The 19,224-nt window shown below is 35.7% G+C and overlaps 3 protein-coding genes across 3 annotated transcripts in view; all 3 read right to left on the reverse strand.

The window, feature by feature from the left end:
• Positions 1 to 9,758: 9,758 nt before the first annotated feature.
• Positions 9,759 to 13,818, reverse strand: Smp_039160 (hypothetical protein; the record flags this gene model as incomplete). The annotated part of the gene is made up of 2 exons (XM_018794965.1): positions 9,759 to 10,760; positions 13,810 to 13,818. The coding sequence occupies 2 exons, from the start codon at positions 13,816 to 13,818 to the stop codon at positions 9,759 to 9,761; spliced, it is 1,011 nt and encodes a 336-aa protein (XP_018647012.1).
• On the reverse strand, positions 11,722 to 12,240 carry Smp_189450 (histidine kinase DhkL-like; the record flags this gene model as incomplete). The annotated part of the gene is made up of 1 exon (XM_018794976.1): positions 11,722 to 12,240. A coding segment is annotated over one exon (519 nt), but the record flags the coding sequence as incomplete, so codon positions are not given.
• Positions 13,819 to 17,041: 3,223 nt separating the features above from the next.
• Smp_143420 (actin bundling/missing in metastasis-related) overlaps positions 17,042 to 19,224 on the reverse strand; it is a gene marked incomplete at both ends in the record, with an annotated part of 59,945 nt that continues 57,762 nt past the window's right edge. The window contains 2 exons of the mRNA XM_018794987.1: positions 17,042 to 17,358; positions 18,407 to 18,712. Of these exons, the coding sequence (XP_018647014.1) occupies positions 17,042 to 17,358; positions 18,407 to 18,712 (623 nt within the window). The remainder of the gene's footprint in view (positions 17,359 to 18,406; positions 18,713 to 19,224) is intronic.

Here is a 19,224-nt window from a genome sequence, read left to right on the forward strand (position 1 = left end):
CTCAAGCAGTTGTCCCTTGGGCACTGCGGTCACGCTCTCAGGTCATTAAGACCACTTCTAACCCAATTTCCTTTTCAGATACCCCTAGAAGAACCCTTCCACGGTGTGGGGAACCGGGAAGTGATAACTGCCCTCATACCTCTAACAGCACTCAAGACCACTGTATTCATAATCAATCTCCTTCTTCACTTCCCACTATTCCTTCCACCTCAACTTTCAACACTAAACTTCCTGTTATAATTGTATTTTTGCTAATATAAACGACTCTGCTATTCCTATTGCTTAGTATTCCTATACGATGACACTTGACAAGACCCCAAAATCAGAACACTTTGAACAGGAATCAAATTGTATTCAAAATAACAATGGTATGTGAACAGCAATCACTAGTTTAAATAACGTTTATATATTTATAGTATATACATAAGGAGCTTCTAGATTTTTCTCCAATAATATGCCCGGGCTGATCGGTTTAGAATTAGCCAATCAGCGCGCATCAACACCTTCATGCATGAAACATGCTTTAATCCAATCTATGTCCTGCTAACACTTCCTATTTCGGTTTCCTCTTCAAGTGTCACCATGGTCAACGATTCTAGTGCGCAAAACACTGTCTCGGGTCTACTAAAACCCCGCTTCAAACTATACATTGGAGCCTTCAACGTACGTACTCTAAGTCAAATCGGTCAACAGGCCTCCTTAGCTAAAACCCTAGAATATCGTACCATTGATGTATGCTGTGTCTCTGAAACACGCATACAGGGTCCCAGTGTGGTCATTCACTTGACCTCGCCTCGCCAAAATGGACAGCCAACAAAATACACCCTCCGTGTATCTGGCGACCCCATGACTAGTTCTCGTGGACTTGCAGGTGTAGGCATAGCACTTAGTACAAGGGCAGAACAAGCAATACTAGAATGGATCCCCGCTAACAGTCGCCTGTGTGCTGTCCGGCTGAATGGCTCCGGTAGGACAGAAACACACGTTGCCTTTTCATCATTTCTGCCTACGCTCCCACTGACTGCAGCCATGATGAAGTGAAAGATGACTTTTACAGAAAACTCTCTGAGCTTCTTCAGAAAGCTAAGCGCTCAGACATAGTGGTCGTAGCGGGTGACTTTAATGCCCAAGTAGGCAGCTTAAATCAAACAAAGACATTTAGGTGGGTGTTTTAGTATCCCGGCTCAACGAACCGATAATGGTGATCGTCTGTTGCAACTATGCTCAGACAATCGTTTATTTTTAGAAAGCACTAATTTTAAGCATAAGGAGAGACATCGTCTAACATGGCGACCACCTGCACCAAACCAACGATGGACTCAAATAGACCATATTGTCATCAGTCATCGTTGGAGAGGCTCAATAGAAGATTGTCGCTCGTATTAGAATACTTGTTTAGACTCTGATCACGCTTTAATACGAGCACGCATTTGTCTGCACCTCACTGGACGCAGGAAAACTACACTAATAAGACCCATTAGGATTGAACTGGAGGACGAGAAATCCAAATGTAAATTCCAGAAACAACTGAGTTAACATCTAGGCAGTTCTGTAAACGAGACTGACCCAGATGCTGCTTGGAAAGATGTACGAACAGATGTGGAAACAGTGGTAGCATCTATTAGTAATTTAAAACAAAGGGTCCCAAAAAACCAATGGATTTCTTCCAAGTCTATTTCACTGATGGATTCACGTCAATTCATCCCATCAGGCTCTGAACACGACGAAGAGCTTAAACAAATTAGATCTAGGTTGACTAAAAGTCTAAGGAACGATCGTGAGCAGTGGTGGGCAACGAAAGCAAAAAAGATGAAAAAGGCAGCGGCTGCAGGCAACACCAGACAACTCTTTAGACTAATAAAAGAAACCGGAATTAATAAGTCAAGTATAAGTGAAACGATCTCGGAAAAAGACGGAACCCTTATCTGCTCTCAGCCCAGACATTTAAAATGATGGGCAGAACACTTTAAGGAGCAGTTCAGCTACTGCACAACTACCCACTATTCCCAGACAGTCTGAATGGAACATTGAAGTAGGTTCCCCGACTCTAGTTGAAGTTCAAAAGGCTATAGCTAATCTGAAACGAGGAAGAGCAGCTCTTCCAGATGGTTTGGCTCCAGAGGTCTTTAAATATGGTGGCCCAATTTTAGCGACTAGGTTGACTAATATTCTGACTAAAATCTGGGAGACGGATGTAATCCCATCTGACTGGTCACAATCACTGATTGTCCCAATATATAAAAAAGGGTCAAAATCATCCTGTGATAACCATAGAGGGATTAGTCTGACTAACATAGCATCTAAAATACTAGCCTCAATAATTATCGGGCGCCTAACTAAGACTCGTGAACTGCAAACACGAGAAAATCAGGCTGGATTCAGACCTGGTCGTGGCTGTATCGACCACATATTCACCATTCGTCAAGTTTTAGAGCACAGACATGCTTGTCGGCGTCCGACAATGATAGTTTTTCTTGACTTGAAAGCAGCATTTGACTCTGTAGACCGAGAGGTTCTGTGTCAGTGTCTGTCATTGAAAGGTGTGCCTGAGAAGTACATAAACCTTGTGAAGGCTCTTTACTCGAACACTACCAGTCGAGTGAGAGCTTATGGAGAACTGTCATATGGTTTTACAACCTCAAGCGGTGTCCGTCAAGGCTGTCCACTATCCCCATTTTCGTTCAACTTCATTACAGACCTATTGCTGGAAATAACGCTCTCCTCGACTGAATTTTCAGGAATTGATCTCCTACCAGGGGCTCCACTAAGTGACTTAGAATACGCAGATGACATAGTCCTGTTCGGTGAAAACACTGGCAAAATGCAGAGTCTTCTGTTAGAACTGAGTAATAATGCCAGGATGTTTGGGATGCGTTTCTCCCCATCTAAATGTAAATTGTTACTCCAGGACTGGCCTGTGTCAACACCTGAACTAAGGATAGGGAGTGAAGTAGTCGAACGCGTCGACAACTTCACTTATCTTGGAAGTCTGGTCAGACCTAATGGGTTGGTGTCTGACGAAGTCTCAGCACGGATTCAAAAAGCTCGTTTGGCTTTTACCAACTTACGTCACCTATGGCGAAGACGAGATATCCGTCTATCAATTAAGGGACGACTATACTGCTCAGAAGTTCGCTCTGTTCTACTTTACGGCTGTGAAACATGGCCATTAAGAGTAAGAGACAATCGTAAGTTACTAGTATTTGACCACAGATGCCTTAGAAATATTGCTCGCATCTGCTGGGACCACCGAGTAGGTAATAGTGAGGTTAGACACAGGGTATTAGGAAATGATGGTAAATCAGTTGATGAGGTCATGAATCTTCATCGACTGAGATGGTTGGGCCATGTGTTACGTATGCCTGAACATCGATTACCACGACGCGCTATGATGACTAGTGTAGGGGATGGTTGGAAAAGAGTTAGAGGCGGCCAAATCAAAATATGGCATTAGTGCTTGAAGTCACTAACTTCTAGTCTGAGCCATGTAGGCAGATGCAGACTACTTGGTTGGGGTCCGCGTGACTATCGTAACCAATAGTTGGAGACTCTAGGTGACATGGCTCAGAATCGATCACAATGACGTAGGTGTATACACTCTTTATCTTCCCTTAAACCTTAAGATTAAAATTGCTTCATAACATTCTTCCTTCCTATACTATATCCTTTTATACAACCTATCTTTTTTATACTTCCACCACTAAATTAACTATTTCTATGAATCTGGTGTTCATCTTGTTGTGCAAACGAGGTATGGAAACTTGGACCGATGCATATGTGTGCCTGGTCCTACGTTGTAGCTGACTGACTGAGACCACCATGTAAAACGTGGAAGTACTGGACCGCCGTTTCGTTCTATTGTGGGCCTCCTCAACAGTGCGCATTCACGATCACGCCTCGTGAGATAGTAACTCACTGAAGACGATAGTGGATGTGTCGCTCAATTTCGTGAATCGGTTAGTTAGACATTAACACCGTTGGATGCCGGCTCAGCGGTTTAGAGGTTAAGCGCTCGCGCGCGAGTTTGATAAGTCCTGTGTTTGAATCTCGCGAGGTGAGATCGTGGATGCGCACTGTTAAGGAGTCCCACAATAGGACGAGACGGCCGTCCAGTTCTTTCACGTTTTTCATGGTGATCTAGCTTCAGTTGACTCGTGATCTCAACTATTGAAAGTATCTAGGTTTTAGTTGATAAAGTGATGAGCAATAGGAAACTAGGTTCGACGTTTTAGGTTTTGTACTGGTTGACAGTTGTTAGTCAACATAATGTACTTCAAGTTTGAAAGGAACTAATAGTCTTTGAATGACTCAGATCATCCATCTCGCTAAGCTTCCCAGCTCATGTTATCGTTTAGTTGTTAAAGCCACGACAAATCTGTACGATTTAGATATTTACAACTGATAGATCATTAATCAACGATCATTATCATACTTTTCTAATCATATTGGTACCATTCCAATTCTGTTGACCATGTTGTCAATATGACCCACTAGTTTAAGTGACTTAACATAACTAGAGAATTGTAACCCATGTTTAAACACACTCAGGCAATATGTTTCACAGCATTATATGACAAGACAAACATAAGTTTGGTCACTATTCAATAATATATATATATACCACGAAGTCAAGATGAAAAGTTAATTGAAAAGAAATATTGTGTAACCCGTCTGGATTTGTTCGGTGTCTCCTTTGTTCACATTATTTGATGAATTCGCTAAAATAAAAACATTCAGACCGGTTTTTAGCACTTGGTATATTTATTTAGAACTCGATTGTATCTATGTTCTTTAATTGAACAGTGAGTGTTTAACTTTTTGATTGAATCTGAAATCAGACCATGGCCAAATATCTACCTGATTAGATGAAAACATCATACCTGTTCACATGATCTTATCTAGTCAAAAAACAATGTCTTAGAGGTATTAAGCACGCACTGCGTACATCTTTTTTCTTAGATAATTACTGTTTATATGAACTAACTGCACAAAACTATGGTTTCGACAAGGTACTGACAGCAGACAAATTGATCTTTTCATAATCAGATGGGAGTCCTACGTTTAGAAAATCACTAGTGATATAATTTCCGACATGTGTACAATCATTTGTTTAATAAATAACGTCAAGGATTATTATTAACCCTGTAGGACACCTGTATAATGATTGTTTACACAAGTCTAATTTTGATTTCGACGTGTAACCCCAACAATTTGTTTTAACTGATAGCTTATGACTTTGAAAAACAGACACCTGATGTTAACAACTAACATACAGGATTTTATTGACAGATTATTTGTGAATTTTTTGCCGGTTACTGACAACTGAGAATCTAGATCGCATTATCAGTAGTGAGTAGCACCGAGAGCAGGCTCAGATATCATAGAAAGCATTATGAAACATGGATACAGGTAATACCAATTGATTTGTGTTTCCTGATGATTAAAACTTATCAAAAAATACATACCTGCAAGATTGGGAGGAGTGACGCTTCCTGAGGCCTTCAAATCTACATGAACTAGCTTGACAGTGTGAAACGATACTACTCAACTATTCAAGGTTTAACTGATTTATTGTCCAACTGAGAGAATTATATTAAGTGATCACTTGAGTAGTAAATATTATTGTGCTTATCTAGTCGTTTAGTATATAATCTCTCATAATACTAATTAGGCTAATAAACACATTGTAGCCTAATTAAGAGAATACAACCAGCAATATATATTCATCCATTAGTAGTCAGTGTCCAATCAATTTCATGTACGGTATAGTAAGTCACCAACTAGCATACTCTTAATGTTAAAGATTCCCAAATAGTGAAACACTAATTTGATAATACACTGAACAATAATCAATTTATGTTTATATTTTAAAATTAACGGGAAAAAAAAAATTGAACATTGCCAATATACAAAAGAAAATTATCATTCCATTAGTTTACTTATCAATAGTAACCAATTACATGAATATGTATACGCATGTAATAATAATAATAATAAGACAAGCAGTGGGGAACAGACAAGTCAGAAAACGAAAATAATAAAAAGAAAAAAGGAAACAATTCAACCGAAAATGACCACAAACTGATATTTTTTTTTTGAATAAAATTGTGATTTCAATTAGTAGTAGGAGACTATTTTAGAAGAGAAAATAAAAGCAGATAACCCAAGTTCAATAAGTAATGAATAATAATTCAACGGGAAAAACAAAGAGTGGGAAATTCAATTGATTAGACAGTGATTAAATTATGTTATAAAAAAAAAGAAACTCTTTGAAGGGAACAAAAAAAATACCATCAACCGAGGCAAATGGATAGATAGTACCTTGTTAGATTGATCGTATTGTTTATATTTAACAGTTAGTTACTAAGTGTTTTTTGTTGTTGTTGTTGTTGAATGTGTATTATCTCTAAACTGTATACTGTATTGTCATTGTAAGAGATATATACGAGATTAATTATAAAATTATAATAATACTAATTAAATGTGAATGATTTAGGAAATAATTATTGACGAATGAAGAAAAAAAATACAAACCAAATTGAACAATAAATTATGGATGAACAATGCAAAACAACTTAAGTATCTTTTTTTTTTCTCTGACACCCCCCCTTCTCTTCGTCTATTTTCAATATACACATTAGATAAAAAGAAATTTAACGAAGAAAATAGATTGTAGCAATGTTTCAGTAGATAGAATAGCATAATGAAAAAAGCAATTCGAAAGCAAGGTTTTTCTTTTTAATTTAGAAAAGAAAAAAAAAGAGAAAATCTTGTATTTGGATGGGCTTGTTATCAATATTTTCATGGTTCAATCATTGTGTGTAGTATCTTGAATGTTTTCCATAATTTTCTTGATTATTTACTTGAGTGAATACTTTTAGTCGAAGTGAAAATTGATTTTTGTTTTCAAGGTAATACATTGGTGTTATAATTAGTCGGCACTTCGGTTTGTGCTACACTGACTGTTGTGGATCCTTACGAAAATCTTTTAAGAATAAAAATCACACTCTAATAATACTCAAAAATCATTCATTTGAATGAATAAAAAAAAATTGGTTGTTGTAAATGTAAAATACAACAGAATAATTGAACATTGAAAATGTTCTAAACAATCTCAACTCTTTCACTGTATTGACTCAATGTATCGTTACAAAAAAAAGGAGTATGAATGAAAGGAAGACCATATAATAAATATTGAATTCAAATTCAAAGAGATTAAAGTATATAGAACAGACATATTCACTGAATACATAATGAAATGCATATACAAGATAAACAAGATAATCTAACGTATATGCAAAAGATTTATATGATTTGACAGTATTGCATTCATAATTCGAAACCAATTCCAATCGGATTAAACATGTTCATAATTATGCATATGAATATATTTCCTTTGATTGACAAATCATAATAGAAAATCAATTATGGATACGTGTTTATTGTTTCCATTAGTATTTTCATGTAAACATTTTCTACATGTTAAAAAGGATTATTTGAAGAAGCTTGAAAAAAATGTTCGTATTATGTCATCATTCAATAAAACCTATAATTATTAATAGAAGAGAAAATAATGAGTAATCTTGATTTTCAGAAGGGGTTTTGTGGAGATTTTAGTATTTGCATAGTTCAAATCATGAATCAATTGAAGCTAGACCACCATGGAAAACTTGGAAGCACTGGACGGCCGTTTTGTCCTATTGTGGGACTCCTCAACAGTGAGCGAGATTCTGACCCAGGACCTATCAGTCTCGCGCGTGAGCGCTTAACTTCTAGACTACTGAGCCGGCATCCGATGGTGTTAATCATTATTTATTCATTTATATTTTCCTAGTAAACAGTTCCAACAACAAAGTCAATAATATCAATACATGTTGAAATTAATTTATCGACAGTTAAATTCACAAGTCGATCTAACCTAGATCACCATTGAAAACCTGAAGACACTGAACAGCCGTTTCGTCATAGTACGGGACTCCTCAGAATTACGCATCCATGATCCAACATGCAGAACTCAAACGCAAGACCTTCGAACTCGCGCGCGGACGCCTAAACTCTACACTATCGACCAGGCATCTGTGGATGTTAATGTCTAGCTTCAATCAATCTATGATTTTGTACAACCCTTTATCCATTTCTGAGATGGATCATTGTCTGAGACCTAACACTGATAGGACTCCACTGGCCACGGTTTCTCACTTGAACTCCTGGAAATCCATCTTGAAGCTACTCAGTACTTACAAGTTTTCATTCATGTTCTAGCTTAGATCGACTGGTGAATTCACTGTGAAAATACTACCATCTCCACAAATCTCCTTTCTGTTAATTATTCAATTTGGAATTCTATAGATGAACATTGTTAGTGATGAAATGACAGAAAATCTAATAGAATGTCACAATTCTAATTGATTTATGGTAGATATTTTGTCCTAAGACGGTTCTGTCGAATAAATTAGACATAAGCAAAATGAATGTAATTTGTATGTTGTTTTTCACTGACTAGATCATCATATCAACATCAAATGATCATTCATAACATCCAATGAATAATGTAACTAGTATGATTACATTTATTTACATTTTGATTGTGGTAAAACTGTTCTACTTTATCTAGAATTGTATTAATTCATTTTCATTCTCTGAAGGCATTGACTTACAATATCATGAAAAGTCAGAAAATTACCGCTAATATATATGATATAATTAACTGTTGTTTGGAGTTGAGTGAAAAAGCTTTAGTAATCAAATAGAATGTTTAGAGACCTAATGGTTGAAGGAGATATATAGTAAAAAATATGTCCGAGTTCTAATTGAAGTATTTATTTATCTGTATGCAACTGATAGTTGAACTCACTTATTGGACACAAATGGTAACACTATACTTAAAACAGTTTCTTTATAATTATTTGTTGACACATATATGTGTATGTACGGGACATAAAACTGTCCTGATTCTGACATTGAAGCATTTAGTCTTATATACAGACGACTGCCAGAACTTTCGACTGAACGACCTAATCCAGAAGACATTGAGAAGCAGCGTCAAAAGATCCGGTCCCATTGTAACAACGCCAGAACAGGTTCATACAAACTTTATTCCCTTAGGATGGTGGTGATAAATACTTTCCTAGGTGAACTTTCTGTATCTATCAACTCGCTGTGATCACCAGATCTTCGCTTTTGGTGTTCTTACGTTCATAAAAATAAATAACCCTCATCTATATGAAGTCAGTGAGTAGGATTTCAAGAAAGTAGACTATAAACAAATAGCCACGTCTGCCTGAAACTGATATTTCTAAAATGAACCATATCTCTATTTATTTACTAACTGTGCTAACTATCTCTCTTATATCACGTTACAATATCGCTTCATTTTTTATACCCCTTTGTGTTATAATTTAATGCGTTTCATGAGATAAAAATAAGGGAACGATATTTGATGTATTATCAAATGACTATTCGTTATTAAACTGATGGATGTTTGAAATCAGTAAAGCCTTCAATTTCCGTTTATAAACACGTACTACTGATTTATTTGATAAAGTTTCACAGAAAAACAGATCAATATTAAATAGTATTTTTTATAGATCTTAGTGAGACCATCATTAGAAAACATATAAACACTAGATGGCCATTTTTTGTAGTATGGGACTTCTCTTTAGCATTGTCCCTCCCTTTATTCCGCACCCGGGAATCGGACCCAATACCTTTGGTCTGAAATGCAAACGTTTAACCACAAATGAGATAATCAAGATGGATCAATAGATAAACTTACTAGTTACACCATCATCTGTGAATAATTGATGTTTTTGTCCTTTTGAAGTGCTGTCACCAACACCAGAAGCTTGATATTGTGATTGTAAAAATGAACTTTGTCTAGAATTATGAATATTATTAGCATAATGAAACTGTTGTTGTTGTTGCATAAACTCTTGCGATGAATGACGATCAGTCAATAAAGTTGAATTCATTTGTGACCTGGATAAACTACCACCACCGATGGTGTTATTATTCATCTGTGGACCACTAATTACTGATGGTTCACAACTTGTCTGGCGCATTAATCCACCTCTTTGTGGTAGTCTAGACTGATGATGATTACTAGGATTATTGCTATTAGTATTATTCAATAATTGTGGTGTTACAACATTAGGCAAAACTTTAACACCAAACATTAATTGACTATTAATAGTACCACTTGGATTACTATCCATATTATTCCCAGGTATAGGACTATCACGGCCAACAATACCATTATTATTATTATTACTATTGCCGGAATACATACGAGAATAATGTGAAATGTTGTTGTTCATAGATGATACAGAAGGAGCACAGGATAAAGGAAACATTTCTTGTTGTATTGATGATTGTTGTTGCCTGTAATGATTTTGTTGTAGCATTGATGCAACAGAACAATTAGGACTTGTTCGATGAAGAAAGTTCAACTGAGGCTGTTGTTGGTAATGATGATGAATATTACTATTATTATTATTGGTAGTAGTAGTAGACTGTTCATACATTAATGATGAATTAAATGGTGATGGATTTTTATTACCAGCAAAATCGGATAAATTCAATCGTGAAGAATGTTGATGATGATTAGTTGTTAATAAACCATTTTTATTATTCACAGTATTGATATTGTTTAATGAAGAATTATGTGAAACTAATTCACGACTAACACTGCTTGAACGTCTAGGTGGATGTACTAATGGACGATCATATAGACGATTACTAACATGAGCTTGTTGATAGGCCTAGAATGATTTACAAATAAAATATAATGAGCAATATACAATTAATTTATCACTGAACAATAGTTGATGTTATATTTGTCTAATCTTTAAAGTGTTAATTGAATTCTCTTAATATCCATAGTATACACTAGTCTAAATTGACTAGATATTATGAGTGTTCCCAAATGCCCTGGTACGGCCGAGAGTGGGGAGAGTCCGCTCTCCCTCTCCAAATGCTTTCATAAGGCCATGTGTATATAGCCCCTGCCAGGGAAGTCCTACTCAATGCCTTCTCGTGGTGGGGGTGTTGTTCACGAAGGTGAGAGGACGTAAAGTGAATGTCCGGCTCTTTAACCGGGTTGGTGGACATGGTGAATCCACCTAGGGGAGTTGGAAAACCTTGATTCCAAACCAATGGTACACATGGGCTACAGTAACCCGAAGGAACAAATGGCGTATGAATCAATCGCTGGTCACCAGCTACCATCGGACTGCATCTCCTCACGATGTTCCACTGCCTTGTGGATCGGACCTTTAGGTCAAAGGCTCCGGGTGTGTCAAATGAGATTTGTGCGGCGCATATGTATTCGGTGCTCCTTTGTACCAATATTTATGTGTTCAAATAAATAAAATAATAAAATGAATATATATTATGAGTATTATCTTTTGATGATGATTAGTAGATGGAGTTTGGTAGAAAGAAATTTGAGGTCAAGATTTTGTGTTAGTTCTTGAAATAATGGATCAATTAGATATCGATTAAATGATAAACTCATGTGGTTGATTAAAATATCGCATCTTTTACTAAGGAATGATATATATATATATATATATATATATATATATGAAAAGTCAGTTTACTGATAAATCACTTTGTAATAGTTATAGACGATGATATTTATATTTGCTAGACAAATTCTTTGGTATTTTTAAAAGAAATAACGAAATAGTGTTTTTAATCAAACAAAGAAAAAGAACAAAGTCAATTTAAACCAACCTGACTACCACGACGTATTAAACCTGGTGTAACTGAAGCATAGTTGAAGTTTTTCACAGAAGATGGACTTAATGGAGGAGCAGGAGGAGGAGGAGATGAACAGACATTACCAGAGGATATTGTGGAATCCAATGACTTTTTAAAGTACTCTGACTGACGTCGTCGAAATGTTGAAGTACCAGAATTAACAATTGTATTTATGTAACCGATAGCATTGCCATCAATAGTACAAGTAGAAGATTGTAATGCGTCACATAAATTATTATTAATATCGTTCCCATTCGAAGATAATGACGATGATAGCGTAGTAGCTAAATACCCTGATGACTGTGTTATTGATGTAGGATGAAGGAAAGAGGAACTAGTTTGATCGGTCGTTATCAAATGATTGTATTCCCATGAACTAGAATTATTATTATCATTACTATTATTATTATTGTTATTATCCACACTAGACTTATGTATAGTATTACACAATGAACGAGAATTAATCTCTTGTCCTCCACTATCGCAACTGACATTATCAAGGGTTGTTATCGGTGGCCAAACGAAATGAGATGATTGTGGTAAACCTATTTAAAAAAAATAAACAATAAAAGTTGGATCAATAAATAAATACAACTGACACAATGAACCGTTTCCTTTTTTGTACTGATCACTTCTAACATGTATAATATAGTTCATATGACACTTCGGCGGTACATATACTAAAATTGGAACGATACAGAGAAGATTAGCATGGTACCTGAGCAAGGATGACACACAAAATCGTGAAGCGTTCCATATTTTTTTGCCCCCAAAATGCCCTGGTATGGCCGAGAGTGGGGAGAGTCCGCTCTTCCTCTCGAAATACTATCACATAGCCACACGTATATAGCCTCTGCTAGGGAAGTCCCACTTACTGCTTTCTCGTGGCGAGGGTGTTGTTCACGAAAGTGAGAGGACGAAAAGCGAATGTCCGGTGCTTTACCAGGTTGATGGATACGGAAAGTCTACATAGGGGAGTTGGAAAACCACAATTCCAAACCAATGGTGCACATGGGCTGGCCCCAGTATCCTGATGGAACGAATGGCGTATGAACCTGTTGTTGGTCACCGGCTACCATGGGACTGCATCTCCTCACGATGCTCCACTACCTTGTGGATCAGATTTTTAGGTCAAAGGCTCTGGGTGTGGCCCCTTAAGAAAACCACCTGTTTCAGTTTGGGTACCTGAGAAGTATCACAGCCCTAACACAAATCGAATGAGATTTGTGCGTCGCATATATATCTGGTATCCCTTGTACCAATATTTATGTGCATAAATAAAATAAAATAAAAAAATATGACAAATAACTTAAGAAAAGAGATAAAGAAACTTAGTTGTGAGGTTTAAGTGGAAGAATACAATGCCTTTTTCAACAGATTTGATACAATTAAGATCATCGTTAGAAGAGGTATATGCAGTCTTTCTGTGATACAATAGATCTATTAATTAACTCAGTGTTATAAAAAATAAAAGCTAGATAAATTCGGACTTTCGAAACAGTCCTGTTCGAAGTTATTGCTTGAATTTTTGTTATATAATTCATATATACATAGATTATTATATTTCTTTTTTTAATCCTCTTACTTGCAAGCATCTATGTAAACAGTTGTTAAGTTTTATACCTTGTTTACGTTGCCATTACCTTACTACGAATCTATCGTAATTATCTTGATATATGGTCATGATCGTACTGTATATTGTTGTATGAATTACATATCAATTCAAACTGTATAAATAACAGTTACTTACTTGATCTCTTGTATTTTATTCTGAATATCAGGCTAGTGAGTGAGCAAGCATGAGAAACTGCATTTTTGATCAATATTTATTTAGTATTGAGTTTTCGGTTGTTATCGCACTATTAGCGTGTCATTGGCATTAAATAGACAGTCTAGACGAACCAATCATTACTCTGACTAGATCAATACAACTGCTCTCTTGTATTACAGTACGATCATACGGGTTCAAAAAATAACACTTCAACCGCATATCATAAACTGTCAAACCACCACCACCACTAGTGTCCTTTTATGTTTATTACTAACCTGCTCCATTCTTAATTTACACATTGATCTTTCTCAATTCACAATTACTTCGAGATTTTATTCATTAAGACTTACATTCACATGATTTTGTTACTATTATAATCATCTCAATTAACCAAAAGCAATATTTCTCCCATTATGTATTATTTTCATATGACTTAATTTGATGTAAGGAAAGGAAACTGACATCTTATAACGAAATATTTCAAGAAACTGGAACTAAAAAAGAAGTTCAGATGTGAAAAATAAAAAATGTGATGACCTGAATGGATGCAACGTAAATTGAAATGATGAGGACTTTATTTCTATGAATTTTATTGAACATCATTCTTGAGATCCCTTGAATAGTCACTTAATCTTTAGTAGGACACTTGCGTTACATATTCATTTTTATCGTCAAAGCAACATATAAACATTCTTGAAAGTTATGCACTCAATAACTCCCTAATAGAACAATGAGGTGGGGTTGAACAGGAAAATGTGATGTATTTGCGCTACACATTTCGAACAATCTTGCCATACATGTCAATTGTCAAGGCACTTTATAGGAAAATTAATAAAATCTAATTAAGCCACGACTATTAGCAAATGCGAATATATAGCCTCTGCCAGGGAAGTGCTGTAGTAACAGTTTATATGTTAAGCCCATATACTTTATTCTAGCTTCTGGCCAAGCTAATTCACCTATAAATTATGAGCCATATTTTGATCTTGTTAATTATTCGCTTATTAACCTTGACTACTTTTTATATGAGCGCATGTGATGCACACTTCGTATATTATTCTTAATATGTCTGTCATTCATTTTTATCTGGCTATAAATATTAATTAACGCTTGTTTAAAATGAGTTGGCTTCCCGCCATCTTCAATACGCATTAATTTTGCTTCACTCTCGAGTTGGCTTCCCAGTCATCTGCAGTACGTGTCATGTATGCTTCGCTCGTTTACACTTGCTCATGTGCTCACAGCTTTCTGGTCTACATCATTTATCAATAAAAATGTAGTTGCCGCTTTCCTTTGCCTTCTGATTTTATACGCCGTCAAGATTGGTATAATAGCGGTTATTGAAGCGAACTATTAACGAAGCACGGAACTACAGTCTTACTCACTGCCTTCTCGTGGCACCGGTGTTGTTTACAAAATTGAGAGGATGAAAAGCGAATGTCCGGCGCTTTAACCGGGTTGGTGGACACGGAAAGTCCACCTAGGGGAGTTGGAAAACCCTGATTCCAAACCAATGGTGCACATGGGCTCCAGTATTCTGAAGGAACAAATGGCGTATGAACCAATTGCTGGTCACCGGCTACCATGGGAATGCATCTCCTCACGATGCTCGACTGTCTTGTGGATTAGACCTTTAGGTCAAAGGTTCCGGGTGTGGCCCCCTAAGAAAACCACCTGCTTCAGTTTGGGCACCTGGACAGTATCACAGCCCTCACACAAATCAAATGGGATTTTGTGAGGCGCATATTTATCTGGTGCTTCCTTGTACCAATATTTATGTGCTTAAATAATAATAATAATAATAATAATAATAAGCAAATGCTAACCCTTTTTATGTGTACAGAAACAACTTGTTGTAACTTTGAATTCGCCCTAGCAATCCTAATACCATTTTATGGCCCAGGGTAGTTTACAAACTCCTCTTTTTTTTCTATATTATGTTGATGCTTTCTGTCATTTAATTGTAATGATCACTTGGTTTAACTCCTTGAAAAAGCTTGGACCAGATTGCCAGGCGAAACGTTGGATTTACTACAAATTCATTCGCTGAGATTTTACAAATATATATTCTTCCTATTTAATGTCTTACGTCAACTCGGCACTCAAATACTGTGAAACTATCCGCTCTAATTTAGATGACAGTTCGTATATAGATCACTTGGTTTATTTGAACTTCTATTCAACCGACTCTTATTAGTTTTCACGTATAAATGATTTGACAAGTACATGTGTGACCAGCCTTCGAAATATATAACATAAATATATCACAATTTGCACATTAACTCCTCAGTATTCTATCAAAAATTTTAAAAAGGATTAACTGCTTTAAACTATCTAATATATGATGTTCATTTTTTGATCATTTTTTTGTTCATTTTTTAATATATGATGGACGGTTCCTAACCAAATACATGAACGAGAAAGTATATTGGGTTACCAAATAAAATACACAAATACCCATTTGTATATATACATCACTACCCCTTAAAAAATCAATCCATTTCTTAGCCAATGATATCGATTTTTCTTTCAGGTTGCAATCGGTTGGCCTTTGGATATGTCTATTTCTGATTGACTTACCATAACCAAATACCTTCATTATATGGTATCCATATTTTCTCATCCCCTCCCCCACCTCGGGGTCAACATATAGGATTATCGAAAAACTATAACGCATTACTTATTAAGATGAATAAATGTATAGTTTTGTGGTATGAGACTACAATTATATATGTCCATTGAACAAAACTCACATGAGATTTGTGTATTGTACCATTATTACTAGTGATTAATCAGTTTTATATTGTAAAATTTCTTTTCTGTACTTTTTCAGACTACCGCAAACTAATTGTTGTCTTATCGGTTTGATGCACTTTCCATGTGTCTGAGCTAACTGAAAGGATCAATTTGGTGATTATTTCGGTGCCGAAGGTAGTAAGTTTATTACAGATACTAGTCCTAACTTTTTTGTGTGAATAAACATGTAATTATGATCAACTTATCAGTCAAGATAAGTTGTACAATAAAATGTAATACGATATCTTTACTAGAAGTATCATGTGTAGATAATCATCCCTTTTTCAATCTTCAATAAGTCAGATACCTAACATTTTCAAGTACCATAATTTTCACAGAGGATTTCATTTTAATCATCTAAAGCTAACTACATATGTCTTCCGCAAACATGCTAGAGTGGTGCATTTCAAATTGCTGGATTAAAATAAATAAATAAAGGGCTTGAAATGAAATCACTAATGGAAATTATGCTCTTGTTGACAGTAAACCACTCAATTATAGAAAGGTAAAATGTCCATAAACACTTGGCACCATACATACTGAATGTCGGGAAACGGATACGAACCAATTCACGAACATGTATCCAAACTCGAAATAAAGAGTAGTGCGATAAATATTGATTATTGCCATTAAAGACTAGGAAGTCCTTTGTTTCCTTACCAGTAGTCCCAAATTTACGAAACTGTATAATATGCATGACAATAATATGAATTAATTAATTGGATCAATTGAATTTAAATTACCTGAATCAACTTTGTTGATATCACTGACAGGAAAAGAATCTCCAACAACTGTTGGAGTGAGCATGGACTCATTCGATGGCAAACTGAATTTACGACTGGTATACAACGAACTGCTGTCAATATTCAGCACAGTTTCATTATTATTAGTATTATTGTTTATATTATTTACAGTGGGAGAGTAACGATTTTGAAATTTACGTGCAGCAGCTTTCTTAAGTTCATTCAAATTTGTATAAACTGGTGAAGGTATAGCTTGATTTGGATATAAGGTTTGTGCTTGATGTGCTGAAATTTAAGATATATACACACTACTATTATTAATACTACCACTACTCAAATTTATATAAGTAGTTTTTAAAGGTAAAAATCTAAACAGAGGACTTTACAATGTACAAAAACCAATATCTTAAACACGTAAACACACTTGCATTAAGGTATAATATTCACAATAGTAGAAATGAAGGCTGATTTTATGTATTTAATTTAAGCTACTCAATTAATTTATTGGTAGTATGATTTTGTTTTTCAAAATTCGAACGGCTAGACAATTTGAAATAAGTCACCACTGGAGTTATAAAATATGATAAACGTGAAATCATGTCGTTGCTAGGATCGAAAAACGTTGATTTCGAGTCAAATATTAACATCAGTACTATGTTACAGCTAGTGAGTGTCAAAACAGGACGAATTGTAAGCCCTCAGTTCCATTTATAATCACAATATCCTATACTATAAAACTTGTGAAGTTAATTAGAAAACTAAAATATTCTGCTTCATATGGTAAGCAAAAAAGCTTAAGCGCATTATGGAACTGCTATAAAAAGTGCAAAAGGCGAAAAGATTGCCAAATAATGTTAAAATACACCTTTTGAAAAGATTGAAGCAATTGAAGACTCTAGTGAACACACTCTTCACTAACTTCGAGGTGAAATTTCTGCAGTTCTATAGAGAAACTGCGACTAGCGGAGTTCAACTATATCGTGTGTGACAGTTATACATGAAGATAATCCGCAGATGGTCATGCATATTCTTGTGAATTGATTGAAGTTAGGTATTAACACCGCAGGATACCGGCTTAGTAACCTAGAAGTTTACTGTTTACGTCCAAGACTGAGTCTGATCTCCTGACCTGGCGTTATGGATGAGCACTGCTAGAGTGTCATATTGCGACGAAAATTGCTCATATCTACCTATACTACGACGAAACGGTCACTCATCATTTTCAGGTTTCCAATATTGGTACACCTAAGATCACGTTGTGATCTAAAATATAGATAAATTAAGAGTAATTATTGTGCAAGAACAAATTTTCAAAAAGTAGGTAAAGACTTACATTTATCCATATGGGTTTTATCCCTATAATCTAATTTCTCATCATCTGTTTCACCATCCTCCGTATCTTCAGTAGTTGTGCCACCAGCACCACCGCCACTATCATCAGCATCAGCTTCAACGCTGATATCAACATTACTTGTTCCTCTCTCATGAGTGACACCTCGGCCATTATCATTTTCACTATTGTTAGAATTTTCAGGTGGAAAACAGAACACAGCGTTATCTTGAGTTGATTTACTAATAGTTTTTTGACGTTCGTTTACATTCATATTTTTATTACTTAAACCAGGTAATGGAATCCAATCTGGTTGTTTAAGACAACTGAGGAGTCCCATAATAGGACGAAACGGCCGTCCAGTGTTTCCAGGTTTTCCATGGTGGTCTAGCTTCAATTGACTCACGCTTTCAACTATGAAAAATACTAAATCTCCACAAAACCCCTTCTGATAACATCTCGATATTTTGATAACCTAAATGTATCTTCAAACCACTTCGTTTCTGACATTGAATTGACTAGTTTAACATACGTCCATTAATAATGTGTTACGTGTAAAGACGTTGTCAAACTGCGAACACCTGCGGCATTTTTAGTGAAGAGCATGACATGGTCTAGTACACACAACGACAAACTGCGACTCTGCTTCTTTTTGAAATTTCAGTTATCATTCTTTAATTGTTATTTTTACACCATGTGATGCTGTTCTTACATTTTCGGATATTTTTTCCCGCCAATTTGTATATCTTACCTTCATTATGACGAAACAGACGCCAAAGTTGTTTGAAATTAGGACTCTTTCTCTTCCCACTTTTCAACTT

The sequence above is a fragment of the Schistosoma mansoni genome, assembly GCF_000237925.1.
Source record: "Schistosoma mansoni, WGS project CABG00000000 data, supercontig 0182, strain Puerto Rico, whole genome shotgun sequence".
NCBI classification, from domain to species: domain Eukaryota; kingdom Metazoa; phylum Platyhelminthes; class Trematoda; order Strigeidida; family Schistosomatidae; genus Schistosoma; species Schistosoma mansoni.